General features: G+C 36.0%; 1 protein-coding gene across 3 annotated transcripts in view; it reads left to right on the forward strand.

The window, feature by feature from the left end:
- ANTXR2 (ANTXR cell adhesion molecule 2) overlaps positions 1-16696 on the forward strand; it is a 163586-nt gene that overhangs the window by 101095 nt on the left and 45795 nt on the right. Inside the window, exons 15-17 of one of the 3 annotated variants that reach the window (XM_082645107.1) lie at positions 327-494; positions 811-891; positions 2988-3161. In XM_082645107.1, the coding sequence (XP_082501233.1) occupies positions 327-494; positions 811-891; positions 2988-3146 (408 nt within the window). In that variant the 3' untranslated portion in view covers positions 3147-3161. Of the gene's footprint in view, positions 1-326; positions 495-810; positions 976-2987; positions 3162-16696 lie in introns of those variants that run through there. The other 2 variants (XM_082645108.1, XM_082645109.1) reach the window with 2 other exon arrangements.

A 16696-nucleotide genomic window follows, 5' to 3' on the forward strand; every position in this document is an offset into this window, starting at 1 on the left:
CATACCTAATTAGAGAATAGAGTTACGCACTGTCATGCATTTCATATGTAAAACAGAAATTAACTCCTTATTTGAAACAGTGGAGAAATGGCTGCATCAAATTTAATAGATGCCAGATTTTTATAAAGGATCTTTATTTCTAGGATCTTAATATTAAATACATGAGTGGTGAGAAACCTATTAAATCTCAGAAGAATAGGAATCTGGAGCTAGGATACCTACTCATCTTTGGACTCTGAGGTGGTGAATCAAAGAACCAACTAAACAAGAGCCTGTTCCTCTAGGCAACTATATGTCTGATATCAGTATTTCCCTTTGTTTTAAAGGTCCGTTGGGGTGATAAAGGATCTACGGAGGAAGGTGCAAGGCTAGAGAAAGCCAAAAATGCTGTGGTGACCATTCCTGAAGAACCAGAGGAGCCCCTTAGGCCCAGACCACCTCGACCCAAACCCACACTCCAGCCTCCTCAGACAAAGTGGTACACGCCAATTAAGGTGACTGTTCAAACTTTGTGGGATTTAATGGCAACTTCCTAGAGAAAGTGTAATCCTTTTAGTCTCCCTGCCCACCCCCCCAACCATCTGCAGGAGGACCAAGGTATATCAAATAACACACATTCAATTTACCTTATAACAAGTGAATATTTCTCAGTAACAAGAAACTCCATTTTTATTATTTATTCATTCATTAAATTTATGAAAGAAATGAGAGGAGAAAATAAGGCTTTACCTTCTTCATTTTAGCTCACTTATTTAACAAGTGGAGGCCATGTACATTCCCCAGGGATTTACAGATCATGTTTCCCTTTAGGGTCGGCTGGATGCACTCTGGGCTTTGTTGCGGAGGCAGTATGACCGGGTGTCCTTGATGCGACCTCAGGAAGGAGATGAGGTTTGTATGTGGGGATGTGTTAGGAAAATAGTGACCGATCAGGTGTGTATAAGGAAGGGAGGGAAATAATAATCAGAAAGAACCCAAAGTCCTCATTACAGCTGAAGAAGGAATTATTATTGTCTCATGCAAATTCCTATTACGTAGGGTGCTTAATAAATGATTACCTATTATTAGAATATGTCTTCAAGCCACAGTTGAACACGAGGTCCTTTTCAAGTAACATAAAAATTAAGGTCCACTGTACACATACTTTAATAAGCACACTCAATGCTTCAGCCTTTGACTTGGACGACATCACGTTCTGTTCTGAGGTTTTTTACCCAGCGGGGAGGACAGAGTGGGGATTAGTAAGTCTTGCTAACATTCACTAGCATTGAGGCCTGGGGTACATGCCTCAGATCCTCTGTTGCTTTAGGTATAAATAAGTATTTTCCTGCCTTCAAAGTTGATTTAATGTAATCTCTTGAAAATGTGAAAGTGCTTTGAAAGTTATGAAGCGTTATGGACATCTGCAATGGTGAGATACACACACACACTTATGTATAAAAATACATACATAGGGCTTCCCTGGTGACGCGGTGGTTGAGAGTCCGCCTGCCGATGCAGGGGACACGGGTTCGTGCCTTGGTCCGGAAAGATCCCACATGCCGCGGAGCAGCTGGGCCCCTGAGCCATGGCCACTGAGCCTGCACGTCCGGAGCCTGTGCTCCGCAACAGGAGAGGCCAACAGTGAGAGGCCTGTGTGCCGCAAAAAAAAAACAAAACAAACAAAAAAAAAACCAATAAAAACATAAATACATACACACATATACATGTATACATTTTCCCTATCAAGGAAGCCTTTTTTAAAAAAAATATTTATTTATTTAGTTAGTTGCGCCAGGTCTTAGGTGCGGCTCACAGGCTCCTTAGTTGAGGCACATGGGCTCCTTAGTTGTGGCATGCAAAATCATAGTTGCGGCATGCATGTGGGATCTAGTTCCCTGGCCAGGATTGAACCTGGGCACCTGTACTGAGAGCACAGAGTCTTAACCACTGCGCGACCAGGGAAGTCCCAAGGAATCCTTTTTGAGGCTTTTTTATTATTGGAAATTTGGCTAGAATTATTCCAGCTTTATAATTTCTTTAATATATAAGCACTATTTCCTGTTGTATTGATATAAGAAAAATAGTTTAAAGCCTTTTCATATGTTACAATGAGCAAGTTTGGTTCAGAGACACAATACTGTTAGTAATAATAAGAGAATCTTTTCATTGTGTGTCAATGTGATCATCATTCTGTTTTAACAAGTACATGAACTTCATTCATTTCAGCTTCAGAGGACATTAGGTTATTCAGGTCTGATGGGCTTTTTTTTTAGGATGAAATAATTGATGAGATTAATATTTATTTTTCAGTGCCAAGCTATATTTAGTGTTATATGATTGTAGGTAGATGTTTAAAATACCAAAACATCTAAATTTTTAGATCTTACTTCTATGAGATGGAGGTAGGGTTGTTTTTTGTTTGTTCGTTTGTTTGTTTTTGTGGTACGTGGGCCTCTCACTGCCCTGGAGGTAGTTTTATAAACATCTGAGTTCAGCCATTTGGAGAAGCAATTTAAGAAAATACTCCTGGAATATTTCCAATAGATCATTTACCCTTTGCTTGGACCATAAGTAGAGAGAACCAGGTGGTTTATGAAGCAGTCTCTTTCATCACCAAACAACTGTGGTTAATAGAAAGTTCTTATATTTAATGAAATTTGTGTCTCTGTTTAAATTAATGCATGATCTGGAGTTCTGTTTCTGGAACAACATAAAACAACACTATTCTTTAATATTATACACTTTTACTTTACAGGTTTTTAAATTGTTTTCATGTATTATCTTAGTTTTCTGTCCCCCAAGTTAGACATTAGTTCATTTGTTCAATAAGTTTCATCTTTTTGAGTGTTGGGTATAGTGCTAGCACTAAAGATGTATTAGCAAAAACAGAGAGTGGTTCCAGCACGCTTGTCAGTATTTTCTGTATTCTTTTTTTTTTTTTTTTTTTTTTTTTTTGCGGTATGCGGGCCTCTCACTGCTGTGGCCTCTCCCGTTGCGGAGCACAGGCTCCGGACGCGCAGGCTCAGCGGCCATGGCTCACGGGTCCAGCCGCTCCGTGGCATGTGGGATCTTCCCGGACCGAGGCACGAACCCGTGTCCCCTGCATCGGCAGGCGGACTCTCAACCACTGCACCACCAGGGAAGCCCTTTCTGTATTCTTTTAACTCTCATGATTAAAATTAAAATTACTAATTTTGACTTAATTCAATAATTTTTGAATTGTAAATATGCACAAGTAATGGCATTAGGTGATACTGGGGAGTGGGTACAAACTATAACCTTTGCCCTTAAGAAACCTAAAATTTGTTTGGGAAACAAGATACACACAAAAATAAAATTTATTCCAGAATGTGATCTGGGCCATTTATAGGTAGGTGTCAAGTACTCTTGAGTATATAGAGGAAGAGAGATTAACTCTTCCTGGAGGAATCTGGGAATGCTTCTTCAAAAATACAGGCCTTCTATCTTGAAAATGAGTAGGGTTTCATCAGGTGAAGTTAGGTGGAATGGGTATTTCCACAGATGAAGAAGCATCATGAACAAAATCTCTGAGGCAGCCAAGAACAGTGGTTTGTGGATAGTCTGGGACAAATATGAACTTCAAAGTCCAGGGGAAGAGAAATTTTTGATAATACTCTGTGATAAGTGTCTTTTGGTGTCCATTTGATCAATCTTGATGCTGTGATTTACACTTTGTGTCCTATTTAATTAATCTTTCCTTACTCTGATGTCATAAAGATGTTCTTTTGTATTGTCTTCAGAAAGTTTTAAAAAATTTTACCTTTAGTCCATCTGGAATTTATCTTTGTAAATAAGGTAAAGCAAGGAACTAATTTTATTATTTTCTTGTGTGTGTTAATAGTAAGCTGTCCCAGGGCCATTTATTATTTTCATTTATTTATTTTTCCATGTGTTTGTGTTTTTTATGTTTTCTTTTTCCCTGTAATTGATTTCTAATCTCATAGTGTTGTGGTCAGAAAAGATGCTTGATATGATTTCAATTTTCTTAAATTTACTGAGGCTTGATTTTTGACCCAAGATGTGATCTATCCTGGAGAATGTTCCGTGCACACTTGAGAAGAAAGTGTAATCTGCTGTTTTTGGATGGAATGTCCTATAAATATCAATTAAATCAATCTGGTCTATTGTGTCATTTAAAGCTTGTGCTTCCTTATTAATTTTCTGTTTGAATGATATGTCCATTGGTGTAAGTGAGGTGTTAAAGTCCCCCACTATTATTGTGTTGCTGTCGATTTCCTCTTTTAGGGCTGTTAGCAGTTGCCTTATGTATTGAGGTGCTTCTATGTTGGATGCATATAGATTTATAATTGTTATATCTTCTTCTTGGGTTGATCCTTTTATCATTATGTAGTGTCCTTCCTTGTCTCTTGTAACATTCTTTATTTTAAAGTCTATTTTATCTGATATGAGCGTTGCTACTCCAGCTTTCTTTTGATTTCCATTTGCATGAAATATCTTTTTCCATCCCCTCACTTTCAGTCTGTGTGTCCCGAGGTCAGAAGTGGGTCTCTTGTAGACAGCATATATATGGGTCTTGTTTTTGTATCCATTCAGCGAGCCTGTGTCTTTTTGTTGGAGCATTTAATCCATTCACACTTAAGGTAATTATCGATACGTATGTTCCTATTACCATTTTCTTAAGTTTTTTGGGTTTGTTTTTGTAGGCCCTTTTCTTCTCTTGTATTTCCCACTTAGAGAAGTTCCTAAGCATTTGTTGTAGAGCTGGTTTGGTGGTGCTAAATTCTCTTAGCTTTTGCTTTTCTGTAAAGCTTTTGACTTCTCCTTTGAATCCGAATGAGATCCTTGCCGGGTAGAGTAATCTTGGTTGTAGGTTCTTCCCTTTCATCACTTTAAGTATATCATGCCACTTCCTTCTGGCTTGTAGAGTTTCTGCTGAGAAATCAGCTGTTTACCTTATGGGAGTTCCTTTTTATGTTATTTGTCATTTTTCCCTTGCTGCTTTGAATAATTTTTCTTTGTCTTTAATTTTTGCCAATTTGATTACTATGTGTCTTGGTGTATTTCTCCTTGGGTTTATCCTGTATGGGACTCTCTGCACTTCCTGGACTTGGGTGGCTATTTCCTTTCCCATGTTAGGGAAGTTTTCGACTATTATCTGTTCAAATATTTTCTCGGGTCCTTTCTCTCTCTCTTCTCCTGCTGGGACCCCTATAATGCAAATGTTGTTGTGTTTAGTGTTGTCCCAGGGAGCTCTTAGGCTGTCTTCATTTCTTTTCATTCTTTTTTCTTTATTCTGTTCTGCAGCAGTGAATTCCACCATTCTGTCTTCCAGGTCACTTATCCGTTCTTCTGCCTCAGTTATCCTGCTATTGATTCCTTCTAGTGTATCTTTCATTTCAGTTATTGTATTGTTCATCTCTGTTTGTTTGTTCTTTAATTCTTCTAGAACTTTGTTAAACATTTCTTGCATCTTCTCGATCTTTGCCTCCATTATATTTCCGAGGTCCCAGATCATCTTCACTATCATTATTCTGAATTCTTTTTCTGGAAGATTGCCTATCTCCATTTCATTTAGTTGTTTTTCTGGGGTTTTATCTTGTTCCTTCATCTGGTACATAGACCTCTGCCTTTTCATCTTGTCTATCTTTCTGTGAATGTGGTTTTTGTTCCACAGGCTGCAGGATTGTAGTTCTTCTTGCTTCTGCTGTCTGCCCTCTGGTGGATGAGGCTATCTCCCAGGACCATTTATTAAAGGTTATTTTTAAAGAAAAAAAAATAGCCTGGAAGTTGGGGATTAAGACCAGAATGGAAGGTTGGGAATAGACCGTAAGAAATCTTTGAGTTTGGATAAATTGATATATTTGTGCTTTTGAATGATACATTGTACTCATTATTTCATTCATTCAACAAATATTTATATCTAGTGTCAAACATGTACCAAGCACTTTGTTAGATACCAAGTAAATCTAACATTCTTCTTAGATTATAGTGCTTGAATATTCTACATGTTGCCCCAGCAGGTTAAGTCATCAGTCATTTTTCCATGTTTGAAGAGTAATGCTTCCTTTATTTCGACAAAAATTTCCTTTGTTTTTTAGTAATTTGGTCACACTGCTGTCTTATATAATCCTAAAGCCTTTTATTCTAACTCTTGGGGTTAAATTGTTTCAAAATTCAGAATTTTTCAGATTTTAGGGATATGATACAGTCCATATATCATGTTTCATGTAAAGTATCATCTCCTCAACTCATTACTGAGACATTCTGCTACAGAAATATTAATTGCTACAAGTGGATAAATAAAGACCATAAATTCTCTCAAGTTAGTTCAGGTCAGGTTTTGGTGCGAAACTTAACACAAAACTTTCAGTTTTCAAAGATTTTGTATTTCAAAAATATAGACAAAAGATAGTAAACTTTTATTGTGTTATTCACTAAAATTCCAGTTTTTTCACTCTTCACCTATAGATGTGATTTATGCTTTTTTAACTTGTTTTTATTTAAATGAAGGACTTTAAGCTTAGTAAATATCAATTGTTAGTGCAATTAATTGATTTGCTTTTCCATCAAATATATGTTTCTATATGTGCCTGACACAGTCTGACTTAATCTTTATTCATACTACCTATTCTTGATGGCTTTGCTGCTTCCAGAATTTTTGTCACTTAGTTCAAGCCACTGTTCAGACCTCAGTAGGGTACTCCATGAGAGCCTTGGTTGTCTAGGTTGACACTCTACACAGTTAATTGACATGAATACGTAAATCTAGGAGCCAACCAATAGTATAAACTCAGTTTACCATCTTATTCCAAGGATATTTAATAAATTTTGTTAAATAGTTTGCTGATTTTAATTTGTTTAATAGTTTGCTGAACGTATATTTATGTATTCCCCCATCCAACCAAACCAGTGATCCAAAATTATTTGATCATGGAAATCAGGTAAATGTGACATGATTTGCTCTTTTGCTTCTGATTCTTGCTATGATCCTTTATAATATTTATTATTTTTTTAAACTGGGGTTTAAATCTATACTTATCAGCATAGAACTTTTTTCCTTTAGACAACCTGAGAGATCTTTGCTCTCCCCTTTTTTTTTATTTGTCATCTCCCCATTTTTCATGTTTCACAAAGATTATTAAGAATATCTGAGTTTCTTTCAACTCCACATCATCTATCAGATCCTCTTTATTTGATGGAATTAATTCCAATATAAAATTCCCATCCCCCATACATACATGACTATAACCTGTATTTTTTCAGAGATTAAATTATAGAATTACACAGCAAGAATCATTCTAATACTGTGGCAGAATTAGTGTTCTGTATGTTATTAGTACAACTGAAGAGTCCCTACATTTGTTATATATTTACATTATGTTTTAGGAAGTCAGCTTACTGTTTCGGTTGTATGACGTCTAGAATGCTTTCCTTCCCCCACTCCTTCCTTCCTTCCTCCCTCCCTACTTACCTCCCTCCCTGCTTTCCCTCCATCCCTCCCTTCCTTCCTTTCATTCATCCATCTAATCTGTTTCTTCTCAAACACATTTATCTTCACTATGCTTTCACTTACACAGTTGCTAATTTCTTATACCAGTTTATGCATTTCTTATACATTGTGCTGATTTTCTTTTTGGCTTCTTCTTCTGAATGAAGTTTTTCAATTGCTCTATTCTTTTCCTTATGAACACAGTAAGTACTGTTATTGGTAAGGCCAACCCATGTGACTCTGTACTTGTGCCCCAAAGAATCTGAACCAATCATAGGACACTTAATCATAGTAAATATTTGGTGGATTTTATTTAAAAGACTTTATAATAACTGGAATACATCAAATATTATTATCCAAAAAGTAATATTTAATTATTCATCTAAATAAAATCATGTTTTCATGGTGCATGGCATAATCTGTATTATAGTAGACACTCCAGCATCCCACAAATTTTATTTTAAAAAAAGAACATATAATATTTTTTAAATTCCAGTACTTTTTTTGCTTTAAAGTAGCTTTCATTTGAGAAGTAAGAAGTAAGAAATTGAGGACCCAGAGGCAGAAAGAGAATAAGGGATTTAGAGGATATTTGGCCCAGCTAATTTTTATGTATGATGTAAAGCTGGGGTGATTTGCTTTATCTATGCATGAGAAAAAGACCATGGCTCACTGTTACCTTCTGTTGGTGGTAGAAGTTACCGTGGCTAGTTAGTTAAGCTCTCAAAAATTAAACTGCCTGAACTCTGTGGTTTTTATCAATTTAGTTTATATAGACATGGTTTGTCTCATAGGATTACATGGGGTAGAGAAAAATTTAAATTTAGTTGAATAAGATGTCCAAGTAGCAGTGTCCTTTAGTTGTCTGGCCATTCTTTGCTTTGGATTTTCTAGGCAAGCCAGGGCATAATCGTTGAATGAGAAAATGTCTTGGAGTTTTTTCTGATAGCTTTATATAAGTAGACTTATCTATCATTAGGTTCCATCAACATAAGGAAGGGTAAAATTCTGTCTTCAAAGTTACTCCCCTGAAACCAATCAGTACTTGATTAAACTAAGTTAAAATATTGATCTCAAATTACTCAGACTACACATGAAAGATTCCATAAATACTATATATACACGGTATATGTAGGTATATATATGTATTGATATTGATTCCACTAAAAAGGTTTGTCTCTGCATATCAAATAGTTCATTGGAACAAAGGTCATTAGCTATTCAAGTCCAGTTCTTTTTAAGAGAATCTTTCTTATCAACATATCAATTGGTGAATAAATTTTGCAAATAATTTTGTTATTTTCCTGTGCTTGTAAAGGCTTGTGTATGTTTACTTTTGATTATGCTTCTTATGAAATGTGTGTATAATGGTATAGGAGGGGTGTGTGTGTGTGTGTTTAAAGCAATTTGTACATTGTAGAGATTAGGAGGACTTTTGGAAACATTTTCATATCATTAGACATGGATGTAGTTTGTTTCATATTGTCAAGAAACAAATGAGAATGCTTTCTCATTTCTGAATTTTAAAGGAATAGTCGCGCTTTTCTTAAAAAAAAAAAAAAAGACACAACAAACTACACTGCTGGAGAGACAGTAAAACACAATTGTTTTCAGGTTGTGGCTGATGGTTCCAAAATAACACAACCTCTGCCTAGTCAACGGCGAGTGTTCTACCTTGGAAAGCAATCTTGTCATTTCTTTATAAATTGTTTACTGCAGATTCTGCCTCTTGAGAGTTTAGTTTAATAAACAAATCAGCGTCCGTAGGACTAAAACAGGAGTCACTCACACTTACTGTGCAAGTCCCGTCACGCTGAATTTCAAGCCAAATGCTCTCCTTTTATGGCTCAGAGGCCGCACCGGGCTCATTTGCAAAAATTCACCGCTGAATTGAAGTCCTTGATCAAGTAATTGAAGTTCAGGCATCAAGAATCCAAGTGGCGAGAGAGATCTCTCGCTCTGCCCCTTGCTCCCGCTACCTATGGACGCCGCCAGCCCCTGCCGAGGTGGCGGGGTCCGCGGGCTGCACGCAGCCGGGCCCGGGCTTTGATTGTGGCTGCAATTCCTTTCAGTCATGAATGTTGCAGCGCGCCGCGCGCGTCCAGGTGTGAGCGAGCAGGTTGTCACCGACATCTGTTTGCAGCGGCGGCAGCGGCCGCCCCGGCCCGCAGCGAGCGGCCGGATTGTCAGCGAAGGTAGTTGAGAGCGGCAGGAACGTTTTGGTCTCACACTCGCTGCCTGGAGGCTTGAAACACCAAAGGTAGGAACGGGGGTGGACACAGCTGCGCTTCCTAACTTGCCTTAGGCACAAATAAAGAGATCTAATGCAGTTTGACTCCATGGCGGTGGGGAGACAGGACAGAAAGCCACTTCAGAGACAACTTAACGCTGCAACATCTGCCGCCAAGTTTCCAGGGAGTGACGGGGGACAGCAGGTACAGATCGAAGTCTCCACATAACCTCCATTAAGCCGTGGACTCTTTTGAAGGGCCTCCATCAAACATGCTGGAGTACGCAGCAGGAGTTTTGTTTGGTTTTCAAAGCGGTGTTTTGTTTTTGCAATAACAAGGTAATTTATAAATGATGCATTACCATGCGTTCTCCTTTTTTATCTGAAAAGAGAGAGCCAGAGAAGCAGCAAAGCGAAGAAAGAAGAAAGCGCAGCACTAGTTTGGGAGTTGTTCCACAAACCAATTAAATCTCCAAGGAGCTTCCTGTCTGTAATCGAGGTTATGTTAACCTTCAGACCGCAGTCCCTCGTTCACCAGTAAGCAGACAAATTTAAATATGGCAATAAAAGAATCCTAGTGATAGTAACATCCGTGAAGTACGCCCACTATGTCTGTTTATAAACTTATAGGGCTTTTTATTACATGGAGATGAAATAGAAGTAGATTTTTTCCGATGTATTTCATTTTTTAGTAAGACAAAATTTACAAAATTGCATTGACTTTTTTCCCCCATTTATAAAGGCTTCATACTGATAGTTGGATATTAAAAATCAAAAGTAAGAATCACATGTTAATGGAAGCATTTTTCTCTTTTGAGGAAGTTCCCCCTCTACCACCTAGATTCAGCCGGAAAAAAATTTAAGGACTTGTATAATTTTCGCTGGGAATATTGCAAAAACTCATAATTGTGCACACACACATCTATGGCATAACAGATTTGGTTAAAATATTAGTCTGGCAAGTAAAGCTCCAGGGTATGGTAAGGTAGTAAAGATTCCATGGTAATGTAAACTTTTATCAGTAATAATATTTAGGCTGCCTCACCTGAGGAAATACCTGTGCCACCACTGAGATAAAGGAAAGGTACTGACTTGAAGGTAGCCTTTGGAGTGGGTGCAGCTGGGGAGCAATGGCCTGGGGAGAAACATGGGCATGTGGCAAAATTTTCATCAGTGGTGAAATAAGCAACATAAATGTGTAGTGAGTTTCCAGTTAACCTAAATTTATTACGTGGAGAGGACTTATGTTAATTGTGCAGATATTTTCATTTTTTTAAATGATTGATGGTAGCTGCTTTTATAAAGAGAAATGTTCATTATAACAGAACTCAATGTCAGTCCTCTGATTTTTAAAAAATCTACAGGAAAAAAACAAAAAACACAAAAACCCAACCTGAGACCATAGGTAGCACAGGTTCATTTAAAAGGCACCACAGAAGCCTGATAACCGCAGTGGCAGATGATTCAGGCTGGACCTCTGGCTTACATTTCCAGTTCGAGATTTATGTTCACTCCTCTGTCAGTCCTGCTTCTGAATTCCCATGCTCAAAACAAATGGCCTCACCCTCTTCAATGGCAGCTTCTTCAAGGATTCTTACCCTCCCAAGGATCATTCTGAACTCTGTCATGCTTACAAATCACCCAGTGCTCTGTGCTATCAAACCACTGCATCTTCAGATTGAAGAAGCATCTGGAAGGCAGAGATTTTGTGCCACACTGCCTTTAAGTTCCCCATCACATTTGCAAAATGTAAACCACTTGTGTGTGTTTCTGAGCAGTTTGAAACCTTCACTAAGATGATTTGATATGTCAGATGTTTTTAGTGCTTGGAATGATGCTGCTAATGACTGCATTCTTTTTTTTTTAATTTTTATTCGAGTATAGTTGCTTTACAATGTTGTGTTAGTTTCTACTGTACAGCAAAGCGAATCAGCTATGCGTATACATATATCCCCTCTTTTTTGGATTTCCTTCCCATTTAGGCAACGCAGAGCATTGAGTAGAGTTCCCAGTAGGTTCTCATAGTTGTCTATTCTATACATCGTATCAATAATGACTGCATTCTTAAACTTAGTTTTTCGATTCCATGAAAATATTTTGTGTCCTATAGCCAAACTTTGTAATAGATTTTAGGCGCTGTAAGATAGCCCTTTATTTTAGCCTCATTGACTCAGTCCTATTGAACACAAAATGCCACAGTGCTTTCATACTTTTCCTTTTTTATACTTAAATGAAAGAAAAATATCAAAAATTTAAAAATTGTTAAGTGATTGCTTACATTTTAATTCTATAAGTTCTGAAATTTTGCATGGTCCTTTAGGCCAATTATGTTGCAACATCACTGGAAAAAAGGACCACTAGATTTTTCTATCCCTTATGTTACCACCATTATCTTTCATTTTTATTATCTCTTGTCATTATATTTCAGGGCATCCTTAAAATACCTTAACTATCCCGTTTAAATTAGTAGAAGGAATTTAGTTTATACATATTTGAAAGACAAATTTTTATTAGAATAACTCCTGTCATGAACATGCCATTGTTACAATTCCACTGTCTGATTTATGAATGTGTGTGTATGTGTGTGTATTTGTATGTGTGTGTGTGTAAAATGTTTAATATAAATATATGTGTATATATATTCCTATAGAACATATTTTCTCAGTGTGTATGTCATCAACTAATGTCTGTTTCACTGGAAAATAACAAATTCATGAAATAGAGTGCTTTTTGATACCATTTCATAGTTTAAAGAAAATCATCTCTTAATTATGCATATAAGCTGGCAAAAGTGTTGACTCAGTTTGGTTCCCTAAAGTGAAATACAGAATATGCAAATTTTAATCATTTAAATTACCAAAAAAGCTTTATTTTTTTTCAGAGAAAGTATAAATAGAACTTAGATATTTAATTGGCTTTTTACCCCTCTGATCCAAAATAAGTTGTATTTAGTGGCATCATATACATGTTATGTATTAATTCATAAGTTTAGGTAGAGATATTTCTTGGTTAATATTGATCAGCAGCAACGCTTTGATAATAGAGACAAAAATTATTAAATTAGTTTAAATATCCTCAAATTAATGCACTGAGTTTAGAAATAAACCTTTTTTTGTCATCAGTGAGCACACTAAAAGAATACTTTGAAAATATCAAGAGTTAGCATTGGTCGTCCAGGGCTAAGTATATTATTTTCTTAGGCTCAATATACAGCTTTGATGTTGAACACCTTGAGGACATCAATTAAACCATCCAGTTGGGAGCAGAAATGTCAGCAAAGATAGAATTTTTAACCTTTCTTTTCCTGTGACTAAGTACTTTTTGTGTAGCCTTTATGTAATTTTAATTACAGAAGATTAGATTTGTATTTATTTAAATAAATCATTTTAAAATTTCTAATAATTTACAAAAATCTATATTATTTTGTATATGTTAAATATTCAGTTTTCAATTTAGAGCTCAAAAGATATAGTCCAAGGAGGGAAAAAAAGTACATTATTTTGTAGACAGTTTATTACTTTAACAGAGTGAATAATGATGGTGTCTTTATGTCTACCAGACCCCCATTTATAAGTTTAGTTTAAGGCAACCTGCATAATGAAGTTAAGAAAATCGGCCTGAGTAGAAAGCTTTTATTGCCACCTTCTTTTTATTTTATTTTTTTAATTAGTTTCTGCTTTATAACAAAGTGAATCAGTCATACATATACATCTGTTCCCACATCCCTTCCCTCTTGCGTCTCCCTCCCTCCCACTATTGCCCCCTTCTTAAAAATGAATTTATATTAATACATTACATAAATATATACTTTTAAGGAGAAATAAATGACATTTTGGCTAAATAGCTTTCATTTCCTTTTCTTTTTCCAAATAAAATACTATAATTTTTATAATATACACTTATAATCTAAGTAAATCATCTTTAAAATTGCTTCACATAAACATATATTCTCCACTAATTCTGCTCTAAATCAAATCACAGCCTCTAACATTTGAGAAATTTGAACTCTTGTAAACTTTGAGGTATAAAATAAAAATTATTTACTGTTCAAACTTTGCAACAAATTATGTTTGAGTGCCAGTGGACATTCACTTGTTTACCATTTTATTTATCTGACTTTGGATTAAAAATTAACTTTTTTTATTTCAAAGGGTTATAAGAAATTTCTTTTTTTTTCTCCTAATGCTTTTTTTTTTCAGTTAATGAAATTGGGATAGTTTGACAAACTATTTCCCATTTCAAAATAATTTTATTCACTGATTATACCTCATATCTCTCACTCTAGAGAGCTCTTTTCACTTAGAAAATATGTGAAAAAAAGATGGTTCTAATTTCCTAAAGTTTAGATTCCCATGATTCTTCTTCAAAAGCAGGTTAGTGTACTGAAAATAATACATATTGTATATTGAATATTTTTTCATAATCCTGTCCAGTATTAAGCACATTTTGGTTTGCAGTCACACACATATCATATTATATCATATCCTATCTTAACTGACAGAGTCAGTAAATCTGTAAAACATACTTCAATAAAAATTTAAAATAGCACATTTTTATACATAGCATACAGATAAGAGGTCGAGAATAAAGAGCAATTATTCTCCAATTATCTTTAACACTTTCATTTCTCTCCTTTCTTCTATCTCCTAACATCGGTTGATTCCTACAGTTTAACCCTTGATCTTATGTTTTCTCTCATTCTACTTTCTCTAGAGACCATATAGAGTTTCACTGCTTTGCTATCATCACTATACACACCATTTTTAGACAATTCTATCCTCCCTCCTCTATTCTACTTGCATGTCCTTGAAAGCTTATATGAATTTTCATCTTGGATGTCTTATTGTCACCATATTCTCTGTGTTTAACTGGTTTAGTGTATTCCTTATGTATAACTTTCATATTTTAACTTTACTCCCAGTTATTCTAACTATCCTTCACCTCATGCATCTAAGCTGAGGCCTGCAGACCCCATGGTTTCCACAATGCAGTGAGCATGTCAAGACCTTAACCTTCTAATTCTGGGTATGATGTCCTATGCCAAAAATTCACAATATTTCCCTATAATGTGCACAAGATGTTGATTCAGTGAACAGAATTGTGTGTACTAATGTCCCTTTTAGTTTTATTATAATTGATTAAAAGTAAAAATGATCTATGAATGAATTTATGCATAAACTCTACTGATTCTTAAGAGATACATCATTTTGACTTTGTAGAACATAAATGTTTTTTGTTATCAGGACTTATAATTTTATCTTCATGACTCCACCCTGAAACTAAGCTAAGACATCAGAGCAATTCTTAAATTAGACAAACTTGAATTATCTCTTATAAAGATATGGCTGAGGATGCTGATACATAAAAATGCTATTTCTGTGGAGCTAAGATTTATCACTTTGGGATGATGATTAATTTTTAATTTATAATTAAATCTATTGAACATTTTCTGAGTTATAAGAGCATGACACAATTATTCTCTCTTAGGTTGAATTCTGAGTAGATGAAGGCTTATAATTTTTATTAATTCTCTTCATCAGGATTTGTTATTATTTTCTTGCTTGCAGTTGCCTTTTGTTCATTTTTTTAAAAACAGATTTAATCTTTGTCTCATATTTGGTCCAAGAGAGGTTTTCAGTGATTGAAATTCTTGTAAGATATATATTTATCCCAGTGAAATCATACATTGTAATGTCAGTCTCTTGCATTATCATCTTCTGTCCAGGCCTACATGTGGCTTATGCCAGCTCTGAGCATCTCATTAGTCCAGTTTATAGAAACACTGGCTTCTCAACAGTGACAAGAAGGCTGATGACTGAACTCAGTCCCTACTCTCCAGAAGAAGTGTGATGGCTTTATTTGTCCTCTGAATCCAGATTTATGAACTAGTCCTATGCTCTTAACTAGATTAGTGTCTTTTCCATTAACTGCTTAAAGTAGGGCAGCTGAGTTGTTGTTTGTAAATTTGCTAATGTCTACTTCCTTAATCTCAGATACAATAGGCAGCAGATAACAGGATCAAAGTTTCAGGACCTCAGGTTTTCATGCTGAAATAAGCATGGAAGGGTCAGTAGAGTGGGGAATTGAAGAGATGGGAGGAAGTGTTACATTGGGGAAAAGGGGCTGACTTCTGTCATTAATCTTAATTAATTGCCGAGAGTTTTAAATCTGAGTTATTAATACTGAAGTTAAGCCCTTAATACACTGTTCATGCTTTGGCATCAGATGCTCTTTTATAAGATGAGAGGTTTAAGAGAGAGAGAAGAGAGAGAGAGAGAGAGTGTGCGTGTGTGTGTGTGTGTGTGTGTGTATCTTACATAAATATTTTCATTTACATCTTTCAAAGATTTCCCTGGGTTAATATTCAGGCCTTCCCCTTTTGACAGTTACTGTAGGGCAGTTAGGAATTATAGACAAGTAACAATAAATCCAAATAAAATTCCTAGGCATAACAACAGCAGTAAATCTGAATAATATTATTTTCATGTTTACCAGCATACAAAATACTTCATTGAAGAGGAAATGTCAGATTATGAAATAAAAGAAGGGAAGATTAGGAGCAGAAAGGGGAAAAGAAGCAAATAAAAAGGAAAAAGGAATAAAGAATGGGGAAGAGGGCTTCCCTGGTGGCGCAGTGGTTGAGAGTCCGCCTGCAGATGCAGGGGACACAGGTTCTTGCCCCGGTCCGGGAAGATCCCACATCCCACATGCCGCGGAGCAGCTAGGCCCGTGAGCCATGGCCACTGAGCCTGCGCGTTCGGAGCCTGTGCTCCCCAATGGGAGAGGCCACAAGAGTGAGAGGCCCGCGTACCACAAAAAAAAAAAAAAAAAAAAAAAGAGAGAGAGAGAGAAAAAAGAAAAAAAAGAATGGGGAAGAGATTATTCTTCTGAAAAACTTGCAGGCAATAGGTGAATTAAATGTTCATTTAAGTAATAAACTACAAATTGTATGTTTGTATGGTTCCATATTCCACTGTTGCAAACCTAATCATTTGGAATTAAACAGATTGAAC

Source organism: Mesoplodon mirus, assembly GCF_964341445.2.
Source record: "Mesoplodon mirus genome assembly, chromosome: 2".
NCBI lineage: Eukaryota > Metazoa > Chordata > Mammalia > Artiodactyla > Ziphiidae > Mesoplodon > Mesoplodon mirus.